Source organism: Zalophus californianus, chromosome 11 (assembly GCF_009762305.2).
Source record: "Zalophus californianus isolate mZalCal1 chromosome 11, mZalCal1.pri.v2, whole genome shotgun sequence".
Classification (NCBI taxonomy): domain Eukaryota; kingdom Metazoa; phylum Chordata; class Mammalia; order Carnivora; family Otariidae; genus Zalophus; species Zalophus californianus.
In genome coordinates this window covers 95,004,308-95,022,083 of record NC_045605.1, presented here as the reverse complement: position 1 = coordinate 95,022,083, position 17,776 = coordinate 95,004,308, and the positions used below count along the sequence as shown (strand labels likewise).

At 57.0% G+C, this 17,776-nt stretch overlaps 1 protein-coding gene across 1 annotated transcript in view; it reads left to right on the top strand.

Annotated features, from left to right (window-relative positions):
• The window catches only part of ALX4 (ALX homeobox 4), a 40,002-nt gene extending 22,490 nt beyond the window's left edge, over positions 1-17,512 (top strand). The window contains exons 2-4 of the mRNA XM_027581054.1: positions 8,019-8,329; positions 14,494-14,622; positions 17,183-17,512. Of these exons, the coding sequence (XP_027436855.1) occupies positions 8,019-8,329; positions 14,494-14,622; positions 17,183-17,512 (770 nt within the window). The remainder of the gene's footprint in view (positions 1-8,018; positions 8,330-14,493; positions 14,623-17,182) is intronic.
• Positions 17,513-17,776: the final 264 nt, after the last annotated feature.

Here is a 17,776-nt window from a genome sequence, read left to right as displayed (position 1 = left end):
TATTTGGCAATCCCCGTGAGAGCTCTGGGAACCAGTGAAAGCCTTTAGGGAAGGTCGCGATACAATCAGATGCATGTGTCTGGTTGTATTTGAGGGTAGTGGGCCTGAAGGCAGAGAAACCCTTTAGGAGGTGAACTTAAGCCTGTGTCTGGAAGCCTCCAGTACCTAAGAGAACTCAGAGTCATAAGGGGCCCCGTTTGTGAGGACAGCGGCCAATCCCCACCCCAAAAGGGCCTTTCTCTGAAGCATCCCTACCCTTCCTCCACCCCACCCCTGTTGGTGCTCATCTCCCACCTCCCAAAACTTCACAGCAGAGTCCAGCACCCTACCAAAGCAGTCATCTTTCGGGATTCTAATCGCTGCTTTCAAATAGTATTTTAAAATGATAAAAGCAGTTCTTGTTCGTGGTAGGACAAATAGAAAATTAATTCAGACCAGAAAAAAAAAAAAAGGAACAAAAATCAACCCATATACCTGTATTCCCACCTCCAGAAACTTCTAGAATTTTCTAAGGACAGATACTCCACTTCTTTTTTAAGATGAGATTTACTTACTATAACATGCGAACATCCTTCCAGAACCTAAAATGCTATCCTTTTATAATACCGGTTTCATTCATTTGTTCATCGAATGTTTATTGAACACCTACTGCCTGCCAGCCACAATAGCAGGTGTTAGACAGGGGTAGGCAAAGCAAACATATTCAGATATACTCCCCGTTTTGTGGAAGGCAGAGAGAGACAATAAACAAAAGGGAAAAAAATCCGTAATAAATACATAATAATGTGTGCTAGAGGCCAAGAAAGCAACAGTTTGCAGAATAACGAATATCAGGAAGGATCTTCTATTTATGGAAAGATCCTTTATTTAACCAATCTCCTATTCCTGGATATTTTGGTTATTTTTGGTTTTTCTCTATAATAATGCCCTAATGAGCTTTCTCTCTGGCAAATTCTTTGTGCCCATCCGTAATGATTCCTTTAGGATAAATTCCTGGAAGTGGGATTTCCGGGTGAAGACATACAAACTTTTTATTGGTGTTTCTGTAACATATAGAAGTGCAATTTTGTATTTTCTCTATAGTTTATGTGTCTTTCACTTTTAAAATAACGAGCTGCAAAATTAAAATTTGGGGGGGGGTATAGTTTTATGAATCTTACATCCCTGTGCAGATTCATGTACTCACACCTCAGCCCTTTCTGCTCCAGCCCTCCCCCTCCCCAGCCCCTGGCAGCGGGTGATCTGTTCTCCATCCTCTGCTGCTGTCTTTCCCAGGATGTCCTCTGATAAATAAGCGGAGTCATACTTGTGTAAATTTTGAGTCTGGCGTCTTTTAAGAACCATAACGCTGCTTTTGAGAGTTATCCGTGCCACTGTGTAATAGCTCATTCCTTTCATCTCTGAGTCCTATCCCCTCGCATGGCAGTTCCAGTTTGCTTTTCCATTCACCTGTTAGAGAACATTTGGGTTGTTTCCAGTTTGGGGTGATTCTGGCCAAAGCCGCCATAAGCATTTGCATGCAGGTTCGGCGTTTCTCCCCTGAAAACCAGTCTTCATGTCTTCCGGGCCAATGCCTCGCAGTGGCGTTGCTGGGTCACGTGGGGAGTGTAGGTTTGATTATAGAACTGCTGCTCTGTTTGCCCACCAGCGACGTGGGAGACTTTCCGTGGCTCCGTGTCCTGGTCATCACCTGGCGCCGTCCGGGTTTTCACTTCCGTGGCAGTCGGTGCGTGGGGCTATCTCACGGGGGTCCTAGTTGAAATTTCCCGGCTGGATAATCCGTCCAGAGGGTTTTTCATGCTTTTTTTGCCCCCTGAAGGTCTTTTCGGGTGAGGTGTCTGTTTAGATGTTTTGCCCACTTTTTTTTCCTCCTTTCGCGTTACTATTAACTAAATCCCACCCTTTATTCAGAGGTCACTAGTTTTTTTTCCCGGATGTCCTTTTACTGTTCCAGGACCCGATCCAGCACACTGCATGTGGTCCGCAGGTCTCCTTAGCCTCCCGTGGTCTGTGCCAGTGTCTCGGACTTTGTGTTTTAAGAGGCATGTTTAAAGCTTGCGTGGGTGAGCAGGGGTGCCCACGTCACCTGTGGGTGGCCGGCCTGAGCCCCCGAGTTTCTCCCTCCCACTCTCCCCTGCAGATCGGCAGCTCCCCGAGGGCAGGGACCCGGTCTGCCTCCACCGCGTGAGACCACGTCTGCTAAAATGTCTCCCCAGTTACTGCTGCCCCTTCGGCATTAGTTATGGGCCCGGAGCTAAACCAGGGACGTCCAGGCTGAGCTCTGCACAGAGCCCAGGGGCAGAGGAGGTGGGCCGGGGCCGTGATCAATGGCTAACCTTTCACCTTCGCCCCTACCCCCACACGACTGTTTGGACAGCAGTGGGTTTAGTCGGTGCCCTTTAAATAGCATGAAAGGGCCTCATGCTGGCCTGTTTTGTTTAAGGAGATTACATCGGTGCTGTGCACTCTGCCACAGGGTGTGCAAGCCGGCTCACCCGAGAACAGAGCGAGTGGCGTGTCCCCCACAAAGCAGATGTTTGGAGGAAAAATAGATGTAATCAAAACCATGGAGGATACAATTACTCAGACCCCTTAGACACACACTCTGTATGCACGGGCCCATGCACAACTATACACACACACCCCTCCCATGTCCGTACTCACCTACGTGTACCTGCAAAGTCACGCTCGCTCGCACAAATCCCCAGACCCAGCAGCACACATCCTACTCGTGGGCCTGCACTCGGCCCCGCAGGCCTGCTCGCTCCGCAGACTGTCTGCAGGCAACCACACATGTGTTCCGCACACCCATTCACAACTGCAGGCTTGTGCGCCATGCCTGCGGGTGCACATCCGGGCACACAGAAGGAATGCACATGCACAGGCCTCCGGCACCCTCCCCGCTTCAGAAGTGCACACGCTTGAAATCAGTCATAAAAAAAAAAAAAAAAAAAAAAACAAGAAAAAATCACAGTCACCTTCGGAAATCTCTCAAGGGCTTTTGTATCAAAAAAAAAAAAAGTTAGACTACGTTAGAGTGACGTCATTGGGTTGAGCCAGGACAACAAGCAGAAGGGAAGGGAAGGAAGAAAGGTTTTCCATTGCTTGTATTTCTCGGAGTTCAGGCAGAGGTTGGAGGCCCTTCTGTGGCTCCTGATTCGGAATATATGCTCGAACCAAATGCTTCTACTTCACCAGAAGTCGTTGCTGGAAATACCTACCTGGGGTGGTTTGAAGGGCGTGCCACCCCATCATGGCTGCCATTGCGTGCAGACCTTTGGAGGGGCAGCCATTGATCGCTCTGGGTGTTTTCTGTACGCGCATTGCTTCATTCCTCTGGGTCGTCTGGGATTTATATCCACCTCAGGACATTCTGTTGGGAAGCCGCAGATCAGGATGACATTGTCTTGGGCCCCGGAGACCGGGACAGAGCCCTCTCAGGGGCCCCTCCGCACTGTGGAAGGGGCATCGGCATGGGGCCAGTCCATAGGGAAGGACGGGCAGGGGGGAAGCCAGAGATGCAAGCAGGTGGCCTGGCCCAGGGGGGCTCTGTTGCTGCTCAGCCTCGGGCGGCACAGGGCTCTCGTCCCTGAAGAAGCCTGGCCTAGAAGCAGGGCGAGCAGAGGGTCTCCCAGGGGCCTTGACCCCACTGCAGCTTCATGGTGGGTGTGGAGCTGGCTCCCGGCAGATCCTGGGCTGGGTTCCCTGGACGTTTACATTCTAGAGCCCCTTCCAGGAATCCCATCTCTTTCCTTCTCCGTCTGCTTCCCTGATGCTCCCTGTTCCCTCCTGCCCCACATGGAGACGCCCTTCACTGTCTGTGTTGGTCCTGTCTCCTTCGGCCATCTCATCTCCCCCTCCTGCTTCCGCTGCCAACAATTCACTCGTGAATGTGAGCCTTTGCCTCAGGTATCCTAGCCACCTGTCTCCTCCTTGTCTAGCGGGATGAATTGTTCACTCGTGGGTTCAACAAACACTTTCTGCAGGCAGCTCCAGAGCACGTAGCTGGCACACGGTGGGCACGCGAAGGTAGCTGCCCAGAGTGAGAGCTCAGCAGTATTTGGTTGTTAGAAATTGTTTGCTTATTCTTCAGCAACTTTTCACTGCACATCTGCCATCTGCCCCATCTTGGGCTAAGCCCAGGGTCCGTGACATGAGGTTCCAGCCCTCGGGGAACTGATGTGCTATAGGAGGAAATGGACACTCAGGGCTTGATTATATACTAGTCAGAAACACAGGCAGTAATTGGAGAGGCTGAACAGAGGACAGAGGGGTCTGTATGGTTGTCGCAGTCTGGGAGGACTTCCTGGAGGGGCTGGTGTTTGACGGGATCTTGCAGGTCAGCTGGAAAGGAAGGCATTCCAGGCAGGTGGCCGGAGGTGCAGGTGAGGGAGACCAAGGGGGTCAGTGGTAACGGGTTTGCTCAAGAGTATTTCATCATGAGTTGCGGGCTCCTGTGTTTCCAGCGGCTGTCTTGTCGAGGAGGGCAGTGGCAGGGCGAGCTGGATCCTGACCAAGCACCCAGGCCTCGGGCCACCCACCTGATTTTCCACCCAGCTCCTCAGGATCATTCGGTTGGAGAGCAAACTGCTGGCTTTGCCCAGGGCCCAGCACCATCACGCAGCCCGTCTCTGGCAGCCCCCCTGTGTCAGTCTCATTAAACTTGGGGCCACCTAAGGAACAGCAGTGGGAACCCCAGCTGTTGAGACAGGAGGACAGAAGACTCTGGGAGGTATGGTGGCCGTCTCAGAGAAGGGCCCTGGAGACTTGGAACCAGGACCAGTGAGCCATACCTCTAAGACACAGACGTGGGCTGGAGCTCAGGGAGCTCTCTGTCCCCACAGGTCACGTGGCCCCACTTGCTGGAGAAGCCGCAGGGTGGAAGGAGTTTGAAATAGACCCCCCCGCTCCCACCCCAAGTCTGGGATCCTTGGACTGAGCACCTGTGAGAATCTTGGCTTGTCATTCTGACCAGTCGGCCACAGGACCTTGGGGGATCTAAATTAGAGACCCAGCCTCCCCAATTTAAAGTGTCTCAATTAGAGACCCAGCCTCTCGATTTAAAGTGTCTAAATTAGAGACCCAGCCTCCCCGATTTAAAGTGTCTCAATTAGAGACCCAGCCTCTCGATTTAAAGCAAAATGATCAGTAATGAAGACTGAGATGGCAAGGCTCTCTTCCCTCTTCTTGGAGGAGCCAGAAACATCAGTTTGCCAGAATTCCTTCCGTCTCTAAGGCTTCCCAGTTGGCCGACGTTTGCCTGGACACAGACCGGTCCTCATCCTGCTCCCTCCTGCTCGCTGCTCCAGATCCTAAGGGAAGGCCTCGGTGGTGACTGGGGCAGGAGGGACACTCCACTGGGCCGAGGCGGTGACACACCCCTGCCTGCTCTCCCCACTCCAGAAGGGGCACAGCTGCTCCAGCTGCAGAGGAGACTCTGGGATGTGAGAAGAGTCATCTGCGGTCACGGGCAGATCATGGTAGAGCTAGGACCAAGAGCAGATCTCCCAACTCTTGGTCCGGTGGTCTTTGCGCACCCCGTGCTGACTCCCCATTTCTCCCCCACTCGCTCGGTCTCAGTGGGTGGCTGGAGGTTTGAGAAACTGGATTCTAACTCCTTGCCATAGAAGACTGGATGTTCTGCTGCCTCCCCACTGGCTAAGCCTAGAACTAGGTCAGCACTGAGGGGCTTCCCTCCTCATCCTCAGAGGCTGGTCCTCCTGCCCCCAGGAACAAAGCAGGACTCCTTGATTTTGTGTGCTTCTTGCCTTCTTCTGCCCCTACCCCTCTCTCCCTGGGAAGAGGCCCCAAGCGCACAGGGTAGGAATAGAGGACAGAGCTGGGGGCTAGAGGCCGTGCTTTGTCACTAACTAGCACACATTCCCTGCTCTCTCTGGTGTGAGTTTCCCCCCAGTTAAAACTCGGAGCTTGGGCTCGTCCCTACAACCCTCGGTCTCTGCAACACGGAGCTCCCCGTGCAGGCCAGCCCCTATTGCTATGCGGGGTGGTCCCAATCCCAGGCCGGATGCCAGAGGACACTCCAAGGGTCCATGGGGTCATGGGATGGGGCCCAGAGATCAGTGCAGGGGCAGGAGGGGCAGGGGCTGCCCCCAAGTCTGGCCTCCAGGAAATTGCATAACAGAGATGTTTATTTTTGGTGAGGCTGGGTGGGATTTCTTCTCTTAAAAAAAACCCCGAAAACATAAAACTTGTTTGTCTGCCAGCAAGATAAATATCTTTGCTGAAAGCTCTCGGCCCGGCTGCCATCTGCAGTTTGCATAACGTTGTCACTGAAGCCGCGGCGGTCTGCGTGTGCCCAGGGCTCACGTGGGTGTCCTGCACGTGGCCCCTCCTGATGCCTCGTGCATGTCCGCCCGCTCCAGGCACTCACCTCCACCCCCTTTGTCGGGGCATGGAGAGAGACGTGGGGATGGCAGGCAGCTGTCCCTTGCGCCTTCCCAGGGTACACGCAAAGCTAGGGAGGAGAGCGAGCCCAAGGCCTCAGCCACCAGGGTCCGGACGGAGCCGGGAGACCTGAGCCAGCGGCATCGTCCCGACACTTCACGCCCGCCGCGTGGACCTGTTCCCAGAGGAGGTGCTCACACCAAACACGCGTCAGAGCTTGGATGTGTGCAAGCCTTCTCCAGGGCTCCCCGGAAGCCTTATTAATAATCGTCGGTACATTACCGCACGGGCCGGGGAGGGCGGCGCAGAGAAGGGCTCACACCGGTCTCCCGACACCAGGCCAGGGCCTGCACCTGCTCCTGCACCCAGATGCTCTGGGGAGAGCCTGCCCGCTGGGAAGACTTCTCCGGGGTCAGCGTCCTCTGCTGCTCGGAAGTCCATACTGGAACTGGGGATACCAATACGGGCAGAAACCTACGGAGCCGGCGCCGTGCTAAGGGCTTTGCCTGTTGGCCTCCTTAATCCCGCAGTATGCCAGGAGGAAGAGCCCACAAGTATCTTCGTCCCCATTTTATATAGTGGGGAAACTGAGGCACAAAGAGGTTAAGTGAACTGTCCCAAGTACACAGCCAGAGCGAGGTACATGTGGGAGTCATACCCTCCTCCACTAGCTCCAGAGTCCACGTTCTAACCTTGACTCTGAGGCAAGTGTGTCTGCCCAGGGTGCTAACTGGGCCATTTGGGTATGGACAGGTCACTCCCTGCCCCACTCTCCCCCTGCTGGCCTCCACCTCCTCATCCCTCACTTACACAGATCCACTGGTCCTTTCCAGCTCCGGGCATCTAGGAATCAATCAGTGGAGCCCCATCCTGGCAGATGGCGGTGGCTGTGGGCCCAGGCCTCGAGCTTAGTGTGAGTCTAGTGGGGCACACACGGCAGCATCCTGGGGACACAGGCGCCCGCCTTGCTTCCTTCGTAAATGTGCCCCTTGCCTGGAGCAGGCCACACCCTGCGTGGACAGTAGGTGAAACCTGTGGAGGGTGAGGGGCGTGACCCCTCATGCTGGATTCTTCAGGGCGGCGTGGGGGGATCTCCTCAGCTCCTGCTGAGCCCCAACAGGACCAGGCCTGGATAGGAAGGGCGTTCCTGTCTGCCTTGATGCTGGCCTCCTCTTTCCCCTGCCCTGTTGGGCCAGACATGGCTGCTGAATTAGCTTTCCCTTCCCCTGGGTGCCTGAGGCACTGGGTCAGGATTCCTGATGTCCAAAGCAGAAGTTCTGACAAAGGGGATCCTTCTAGAAGGAGGAGCCCGGGATCAGTGGGGATGGGGATTAAGGGTCCAAGAGATCAGATTGACTGACCCAGAGTTGTACTACGTCGGTGGTAAAAGGCCTCCTTTCTGAGATTATGGCAATGAGGCTCAGAGAGGGAAATGGACTTGCCCAAGGTCACACAGCATGTTAATGGCAAGGCAGGACCAGAACCGGGGCCTCCTGCCCTCGCATCCAGTGTGATGCTGACAGCGGAATGGCAGGGGAGGGCTCTCCCTGTCCTTCCCTCCTCTCTTGCTCGGTTCAGTCATTGTTCTCTGCCGTTGTTTCCTCCCCCTTCAGCCAAAGAGAGCTCCCTGGGTGAGCCGGAGTTGCCGCCAGACTCTGACACCGTGGGGATGGACAGCAGCTACCTCAGTGTGAAGGAGGCTGGAGTGAAGGCGCCCCAGGACCGGGCCAGTGCCGAGCTGCCCAGCCCGCTGGAGAAGGCTGACTCTGAGAGCAACAAGGGCAAGAAGCGGAGGAACCGAACCACCTTCACCAGCTACCAGTTGGAGGAGCTGGAGAAGGTCTTCCAGAAGACCCACTACCCCGACGTGTATGCCCGGGAGCAGCTGGCCATGAGGACAGACCTCACCGAGGCCCGCGTGCAGGTCAGTGAGGGCGCCTGGGGAGAGGCTGGGAGAGCAGGGCCTGCCCTCGGGCTGGTGGCCAAAGCTGGGACTGCCTGACTGTGCCTCAGCTGCACCAGGGCTTTCTTCACTTCAGTCCAAGGACAGCCTGCCCCACACACCCCTGCTCCAAACAGGGCCAGTCTGCTTTTATCCACCTGACTATCAGGCCTCCTGCTCTGGCGGGAGCAGGGGCAGAAGAAGGAGGGTCCCCTGTTAGCTGTATTCCTGGGCTCTGTGTGCTGTGAGTGTCCTGGCCCTTTCACAAAGGAGATGACTCGTCTACTGCCCTCGAAGGCCTGTCTCTTAGGAAGGAAACAGGATAGACCTAAAGACATCCACAGCAGTCCAATGGGCAGAAAGAGAGAACAACCCGGCTCTTCTTTCTGCCCAGGATAGCTGGCTCCTCCATCTTTCAGCTCCCAAATCAATATACCTCCTTTGTGAAGTCTTCCTGATCACCGTGGCTAAAGCAGTAGCCCCCTGCCACTATCCAGCCACCAGAACACCCAACCCAACACAACATAACCCAAACCAACACAGCCAACCCAACACAGTCAACCCAACCCAGCACGGCTCAGCACAACCCAACAGAACCCAACCCAATATAACATAACCCAAACCAACAAAGCCAACCCAGCACAACCCAACACAGCCCAAATAACACAGTCAACCCAACCCAGCATGGCTCAACACAACCCAACAGAACCCATCCCAAGGCAGCATAACCCAAACCAACACAGCCAAACCAACACAACCCAACACAACTCAAGCAACACAGTCAACCCAACCCAACACAGTTCAACATAACCCAAAAGAACCCAACCCAACACAACATAACCCAAAGCAACACAGCCAACCCAACACAACCCAACACAGCCCCAACAACACAGTCAACCCAACCCAACACGGCTCAACACAACCCAACAGAACCCAACCCAATGCAACATAACCCAAACCAACACAGCCAACACAACACAACACAACTCATCCCAAACCAACATAACACAACACAAGCAAATCAGGTCACCCTCTTCCTGTCCCGTTTTTTCTTCTTTATGGAATATATGACTGGCTTAAATTATTTTGTCTGTCTCCTCTCACTATAATGTGAGTTCTTTGAAGACAGGTACTGTCTGATTGTTCATCACTATATTCCTTCCAATTAGAGAAGGCTGAACTCAGAGCAACAAGGGCAAAAAATAAATATTTGTAGATTGGTGGACCTCCTTTGTCCAGAGAGGTGTGTCCTCCCTCCTCGCATGAAGTTACAGCAAGAAAAGAACCAGAGAGGAAGCAAAGACCTTTGAGTACCCAAAACACAGGAGACAAAATCCATGCACTAAAGCTCAGGCTTCAGCTTCACACAAATAAATGTCATGCTCAGTCTACTTTTCCACCCCAGAGCATGTGAGGAATGGCAAATAAAGTGCTGTCAGATAGCGGTTTTTCCCCCTCCAGTGGGGTGAGGGAAGTCAACAGCTTGAGAGCAAAGAGCAATTCTTGGCTTTTTTTTTTTTTTTTTTTTTTTTTTAAAGCAACACAGCTCAGCTGGGCTAAGCTCAGCTCAGAAGTGGGTTCAGGGCCAGGACAGAGCCTTCGGTTATCCGCAGTTCCCTAGGGCGCCCCCTGCTGCCTCACTTCACTAAGGAACCTTCAGCAGAGCATTCCTAAGGCATCAGTCACAACCATGTTCTGTGTAACAAGGCAGAGCTTCTGTAACATCGTCCAGAAACGTTTTCATTCAAAATGGATCATGCGAGAAAGGACCAGCAATTACCATAAATATGCAGCCGTCCAGAAAGTGCAGGTACCCAGAGTAAACAGTCGGATTGTTTGGCCACAAGTTCCCGGGGTCCGGCTGCCCCTCTTATTCCTGCCCAGTGCCTGGTGAACGGTTGGGGAAGGAAGGCAGGGCAGGTGAGGCTTTCCTGTCATTCCACAAGCATTCACACACCAACTGTCTTATTTGCATCAGGATAGGCCGCCATGTGACCTCCTGGGCCTCAGAGTCTGGACAGGAACCCCAGAACCTGGCCTCGGCCCAGCCCCTGGATTGGGAGGAACTGAAGGAGCTGGTGGAGAAGGGGGCGGCAGGTTATGGGACATTCCTGTAGGCACCTTGTTCATGTGGGATCGACTGATCCATCCTCTGCACAGTGTGTGTGTGTGTGTGTGTGTGTGTGTGTGTGTGTGTGTGTGTGTGTGTGTTCCTTACAAGTGCATGGGAGTGCCCGGGAGTAGAATTCACTTAGTATCAAAAGAAGGATGGCTCTTCTAAGACAAATCATGGAAATGACACTGGGCCATAGAGAACATTTTTCAGGTGCCATCGCACAGCCAAAGCAGAATGTTCCCTCTGCGTGTGCACACACACCCATTTATGCCTGCTTCCAAAATAGAGTTGAGGCAGCTACAATTAAAGACTGACTTGTTAGTTTCATCTAAAAACAAGAACGGTGCCATGAAATAGGCAGGTAATTACGTCAAACATCTAGGTTAATAATCATAGTTGCCACTGGGCACAAATTTCAACCCTGAGCTTCCTGGCAGCCAAGGCAGAAAGGGAAACGCTGATGTGTTTGCATATCTTCTCATCTAAGGGAAGGATCATAGGAATATAGACCATTAGTGCTGGAAAGGATCATCTAGCTGGTCCTCTCATTTGATAATAAGTAGGAGGAGGCCCACAGGTGGGACATGGTCACCTGTGGTCAGGTGACTCAGGAGCAGTGACTCAGGGGCAGGGCCAAGACTAGAATCCAGGACTCCAGAGCTCCAGCCCAGTGTTTCTTTTACTTTAGTTGGCTCTGCCAGGACATGGGCCATATTGTTCTGAGACTTTTCTTTGTATAAAGGCAGCAGGGTGGGTGGGATCTCCATGTGCGTCAGACCTCTGGATCGAGCCTGGCAGTGCCCCGAGGTTTGGGGGGAGTGGCGGTGGAAGCCCCTGCCTGCCCCTGCTGGGTTTGTTCAGGGCCCGTACTCAGCTGGTGGGAGGCCAGGTGCCTGGCGTAGAGTGGCGCTGGGGACAGGGAGGGGGTGGGCAGCTCCAAGATGGACCTTTCCTGGGAAGAAGCTCGGGGTTTGGCCCTGCTCCAGGGGCTGCAGGGGCCTCTCTCTGCTGTCTGGGATTCCAATCTCCACAGCTGGTGCTGAAGACAATAAGACAGAGGCCTCCCCGCCCTGGGCCACCCCACCCTGGCCCCAGATGGGCTGCGGTTACTGAGGCCCCTGCCAAGACGGTTGGTTCCTTGGGGAGAGGCCTGTGCTGAGCAGGCCCAGGCCAGGGTGGGCTGGGAGCGGGGTGGTCCTGGGGCGCGACATGCAGACTGGAAGGCTGGACCTCGTGGTCCCCTCTCCCCCTTAGGGTTGTCCTATGGAGACAGGCTGGGGCCGCAGAGCCCTGAGGCACAGAGCATCTGTGGGGAGCTCTCCGAGCGCCAGGCTCCAGGGGCCAGAGATGGAAGGACGGCCGCGCCTCATCTCCAGGCCCTCCACCGTGAGCTCAGAGGGGCCGTGAGGATGCCTGGCCGCCACCCAAGCTGGGGGGCTTGAGGCTTGAGACTGCAGAGCCGCGGGGCTCACTTAGCAGAAGAGCTCCAGCCCTGCGCAGGAACGGGGCCCAGGGCTGCAGGCAAGGGAAGAGGGTTTGGGCGGTTCTGCTGCCCCACAGCCTTGCCTCCCGCCTCCCGAAGTCTCTGGGTCTTCAACCCTCCCTTCCATCCCTGGGCCGGGCCCTCCTCCACTCCCATCCCAAAGACCGCGTTATCTCTGTGTGCTCCCCCGCTGCTCAGCTGTCTTCCCAGATAGCCCAGCACCCCCACCGCCGCTCCAGCCCCCACATTCCATCTCCCCCCGCCCTGCTCCTCCTCCCACTTCTGGGACCGGCTGCCCCCTTCCCCTTGCAGTGCCTCCCCAGCCCAACCAGAGCCTGCGGGACATCTCCAGGAGCACCCCTCCACCTGCCGCTCACCAGAGCCCCACCAGGGCTCCCGGCAAACCCCCCACAGTGGCGGCCACGGACACTTTTCCTCACCTTCTCCCCACCCCCTGAAGAAAGAATGGAGCCATATATCTTGATGCCTCCAGTGGGCTTCTCCCCTCCCCCTGGCTTCCCCCCCAGCAAACCCTGGGAGGCTGAGGAAGGAGCGGAAAGACGGAGCTAAGCCTGCAGGAAATTAAACATGAAATGAAAACAAGCTCCTCTGATTCATTCTCTCATCCTGCCCCCCCCCGGCCCCCATTCCAGGCCACTGATAAAGGGGGATCCCGTTTCAGTGGCGCAGAGAGGAGACCCGATCCGCCCTTGGCTCTCAGCAGGCGGCCTGGGCCTGGACCCCAGGAGCCCCTGGAGGAAAAGGGGCCCAGGAGGCTCTGGAGCAGGGGCTGAGTGCGTCTCCTACACCAGACTCAAGTCAGGGAGGCAGAATGACTCTCAAAGCAATGCCAGCCCACGCGTGTGTGCGTGCATGTGCGCGCGTGCGTGTGCGCGCGTGCGTGTGCGCGTGTATCCTTGGGACCAGGGAGGGAAACTGAGGTGCAGTGCCACACTGGCTCCCTGCCCCCACCCTCCCCACACTAACATGAGTCACACACACCCCAGCTTTTCCTTTTAGCGAAAGACAGCAAGAAAGGTCAGGAGCTATAAATAAACGAGTGTGAAGTACTCTCAAAAACTCTGTGACAGCGTTTCTCATCTCTCACCTGCTGTTCTATGAGGCGCCACCCCCGTGAGGACGTCAGGACAGATATTGGCCCCATTTTCCAGACACAGAAACCCAGGCCAGGGGCAATGCCAGGGCTGGAATGGGCGCTCGGGGGCGCGGCTCCACTGGAAGCCGGAACAGGCTGAGCAGCCTCTGCGCTACCCTGCGGGGAGCCCTCCCTGCCTCCGGCCCAGCTCCTTCTCCCTCCTCCGAGGATGCTCCGGGCTCTCAGCACGGCTGCTGGTGGGGTGCCGTTGGGGTGTGCCCACTTGCACCTGAGTTCACTGGCAGGGACACGGCAGCTGACAGAAACCTCTCTCTGGTGACTCCGAGGCCTGCCTTTGACTCAGCCTGAAGCCATTTCTGGTCTGGAAGCTGACCCCTCCCCTCCTCACACCCTCTCCCACCTGTCTCTGCCCCCTTCCCCACCCCGCCCCGGCCCCAGGTCCCAAGCCACATGCAGGGCTAGCAGGCCCCAAGTCCAGTTCTTGTCCATGAAGCCTGAGAAAGTTCTCAGCCTGTCAGAAGTGTTCCTGCAAAGGAGCCAACAGCCCCCACCCACCCATCAGAGACCACAGCTCACACAGCTGGCTCAGAGACCACCCTCCCCACTCCAGCCAGTGCCCCAGCGGCCCCTGCTCAGGGACAGGGGGGTCTTCACTCCTCCTCAGAGTCAGGCCACTCTCTGCACGAGACCTCGCGGTGGCCACCTTTACCAACCACACCAAGAGCAAACCCCTGGGCGTCCACGGGTCTTTCTCTCCCACCGCCGGCCAGCTGAGCAGCGGGGCCTTCTGGGGTCTCCTGAGCATGCCCCGCTGTTTCTACGCTCGGGCCTGGCTCTGGTCCTCCCCTCCACGAAGCCATCCCTGAGGCCTCTGCTGCCACAGGGGGCCCGAGTGGGGAGACTTGCCAACACGAAGGCCGCAGAGAGGACTCAGACAGGTAGGAATTCTGATTCTGGGCCACCAGACAGGCCCCAGGGAACCCTGGAGCTTGTGGAAAATTATGGCCAGACTGTGTGTGTGAGCATCTAGAGAATGATTTTCGAGAGGAGCCGTCACAACTTTTGTCAGGTTCCCCTCAGGAGTCCGTGGCCCGAGGCAGGCCAGGCCACACGGTGCTGGGGTTGGTTAGATGACTGCTAGGATGACCAGTGACGTGACACGTAGGTGCGACACTTGCCTGCTCTGCATTCTGAAGCTTGGAATAACGTCTGGCCCAAGAGCACACTGTGGTTAGTTGGGGTTAAGCTCGCCTTCCCGACCCTCAGCACGGCTCATTCTAGATTGTGAGCCTGGAGGCTAAAGGCTGAGGCAGACCCTTCCTTGCAGCCCCATGGCCCAGACCGTGCACTGCGATGGGTCGGGCTCCAGGGTATGACGTGTACCGTCTGACCGCACCTCCCCCCCCGGCGACAACTGCTCTGTCCTGTAGGTCTGGTTCCAGAACCGGAGGGCCAAGTGGAGGAAGAGGGAGCGTTTTGGACAGATGCAGCAGGTTCGAACCCACTTCTCCACTGCCTACGAGCTGCCCCTCCTCACCCGAGCGGAGAACTATGCCCAGGTAAGTCCCAGCCCTGAGTGGCCGGCTCCAGCCCCTCGGGCTCCGGGAATGGGCATCTCAGAGGAGGGCCTAGGCCCCCTCTGATGGGACTCATCAAGCCCGGTGCAGGTGTGTGCCTGTTCGCCCCAGAATGTGGGAGGCCGGGGCCGTTTCTGCCTACTCTTGTGCCGGCCCAGGCTTGGCTGGACGTTAGGGAGGGGCAGGCCTGGACAGAGAGGGAGGCTTTCTCCTCTGCCATGTTTGCCCCTTTCGCTGTGGGCATCAGAAGCAAGGCAGGCTGAAGACCAGGGCCCCCAGGCCATCAGGAGCCACCCCGATGTCTCCTAGGAAAGCGAAGTCGGGAAAGCTGCAGGGCTTGAGGCAGGGCTGTAGCGAACAGGGAGGTCTGAGTCCCGAGACGCGCTGTTGTCCGGCCCCAGACCGTTCTCACTTCAGACAAGCCATGAGCTCTGAGCTTCGGTTTCTTCTGAAAACTGGACATGATGAAAGTACCCGCCCCAACTCTTTCGTGAGGTTGTTGAAAGGCCGAAATGAGACAACACAGAAGTACTCTGAGGACTAAATAGCCGGTTAAAGGTCCCTCTGCAGCTCTGAGCTCTCCCAGGCGGCTGTGTCCCGACCTGTCCCCTCCTCTGTCCCGTACCATCAGCCTGGCCCCGTTCTAGGGGCATTGGAGTCTTCATGAGATGCAAAGGGGTGAGAAGTAGTGTGAGCAGTGGCCGACACCGGGGCACTTGCAGAGATGTTTTTCTAGCTGGGTCCACTCCTCACACCCCACAGCCTGCCTGGCAGAGGTGACTGGTCCCTCCCCTCAGAACTCTTGGTGGCCGTAGCAGCATGGCCTCTGCCTTCAGCTCCAAGCCCGGCCCCACCCAGGAGCGAGCCGGTGGCACAGGCCTTCCTGTTTCCTTTAAGACCCACTGTCCCGTGGCCCTCCGGAACGTCGTCCCCCCGCCCCCAGACCAGCTCTGCCCCTCCCCCTGCCAGGATCCGTGGGGTCAGGGGGTCAGGCCTGGGGTGAGGCTGAGGAATGTGGGGTGTCTCACACACAGGCACACCTCATCCTCAGCTCCTGCTGCATGCTTTCCTCTCTCGCTGTCCTCTGTCCTGGGAGGATGAGCCTCCAGCCTGGCTCCTGGGTCTGGATCTCTGCTGCCTGAGCTCCCCGCTGGAGGGGGTGGGGAGGGAGGGGACCAACACAGGGCAGCCTCACCCCTCCCACCTGCAACACCACATATCACACGCCTCCTGACGGAGGGGAAGGGAAAGGCCGGTGATTCCCCATCACCCCAGGCAAGAGGAATGTGGTCAGGCCAATCTGCCAGTGGTTCTTGTGGCCATGACAATGCCCTGTGGGACTTGGGGGCTGAGGTCCCCCCTCATTCGGCTTTCAATGTGAGAGGACTACAAACATGGGTAGGGGGGAGAGCAGGCCAGCAGAAGCTGATTGAGGGCCCCCTGTGATCCCATGCACAGGGCTGAGAGGTCTTGTTTCCTCTGGCCCTGCGCACCCTGGCCCTCCCCAGCCCAGGTCGGCCTCCAGTCCACCCCCACATGCTGCCTGAGCATCACACACACACACACACACACACACACACACACACACACACACACACACACACACACACACACACACACACACACACACACCAGGTCGGCCTCCAGTCCACCCCCACATGCTGCCTGAGCATCACACACACACACACACACACACACACACACACACACACACACACACACCAGGTCGGCCTCCAGTCCACCCCCACATGCTGCCTGAGCATCTCTCACACACACACACACACACACACACACACACACACACACACACACACACACACACACACGCCCTGGCCTGTGGGCATCCAACCTGGCTTCATCCATCCACCCGCGGGCGCTCACCACGTCCTGAGGCAGCCCCTTCCATCCTGAGCCAGTTGTGAAGTCTCGAGGACACAGCCCTTGGAAGCTCAGCCGCTGGTCTTGACACTGGGAGATGAGGCCCCACTGCCCAGTCCTGCCCCCTCCACGCCACAGCCTGCAAGCCCAGAGCCCACGTTCCCAACGCCAGAGCTCTCTTGAGTTGGGGTCAGCTCCCATTTCTCAGGTTCCTGGGATGCCCCAGGCCTGGCGAGGAGCCACAGGGGAGTAAGACACAGTTGCTGACCTTCAGGGGCGCAGGGAGGGAAAGTCAGCCCCTGCATCTCAAATTCCGAAGTCAGCTGGCTGAGGTGGGGGCCGCCCTCAGCAGCTTGGCTGTGCCCTGAAGGCAGCCCTGTGACCGGGCCCTTGATGAAGTTCGAGGTTTGGTCCTGAAAACAGTTTCTCTCTGCTGGGAGCCAAGCATAAAACCCAAACCCTCCCAGGTCCGGATGGCCGTAAAGGCTTTGAGAGGCTCCCGGGTAAACACTCAGGCATGATCTCAGCATTATGAAGGGCTCGTGATTGGGGTGAGGTCGTCTGGGGACAGGTGCCAGCCACTCGCCCGCCACGTGGCCTCTCCCCCCCCCCCCCCGTCCCCGCGCACCCCTGCCCCAGCCGGCTCTCCCTTCCCTCTCCCCAGATTCAGAACCCGTCCTGGATCGGCAACAATGGGGCTGCCTCACCGGTGCCAGCCTGTGTGGTCCCCTGTGACCCGGTGCCCGCCTGCATGTCCCCTCACACCCACCCCCCGGGCTCCGGGGCCAGTGGAGTCACCGACTTCCTGAGCGTCTCTGGGGCTGGCGGCCACGTGGGTCAGACACACATGGGAGGCCTGTTTGGAGCGGCGGGCCTCAGCCCAGGCCTCAACGGCTACGAGCTCAATGGCGAGCCGGACCGCAAGACCTCGAGCATCGCGGCCCTGCGCATGAAGGCCAAGGAGCACAGTGCGGCCATCTCCTGGGCCACATGACAGGGCACCGCTCAGCCCGTCCCCACGCCCTCCCCCACCTCGGGGCCCTGGCCACGCCCACGCTCCCCAGGCCCCCAGCCTCCCGTTCGACTTTCCTCTTAGGAACCTGGCCTGGGCCAGGGGCCCGGCCCTCAGCACTTTCAGCCACCCCAAGTGTGAGGCCCCATGGGCCACTGGGAGGGAGGGGGCAGCAGGTCCCGCCCGCCCTGGCATCGAGGCCGAGCCCCCGCTCCTGGCTGGAGGCCGTGGAGGAAGCCAGGTGGC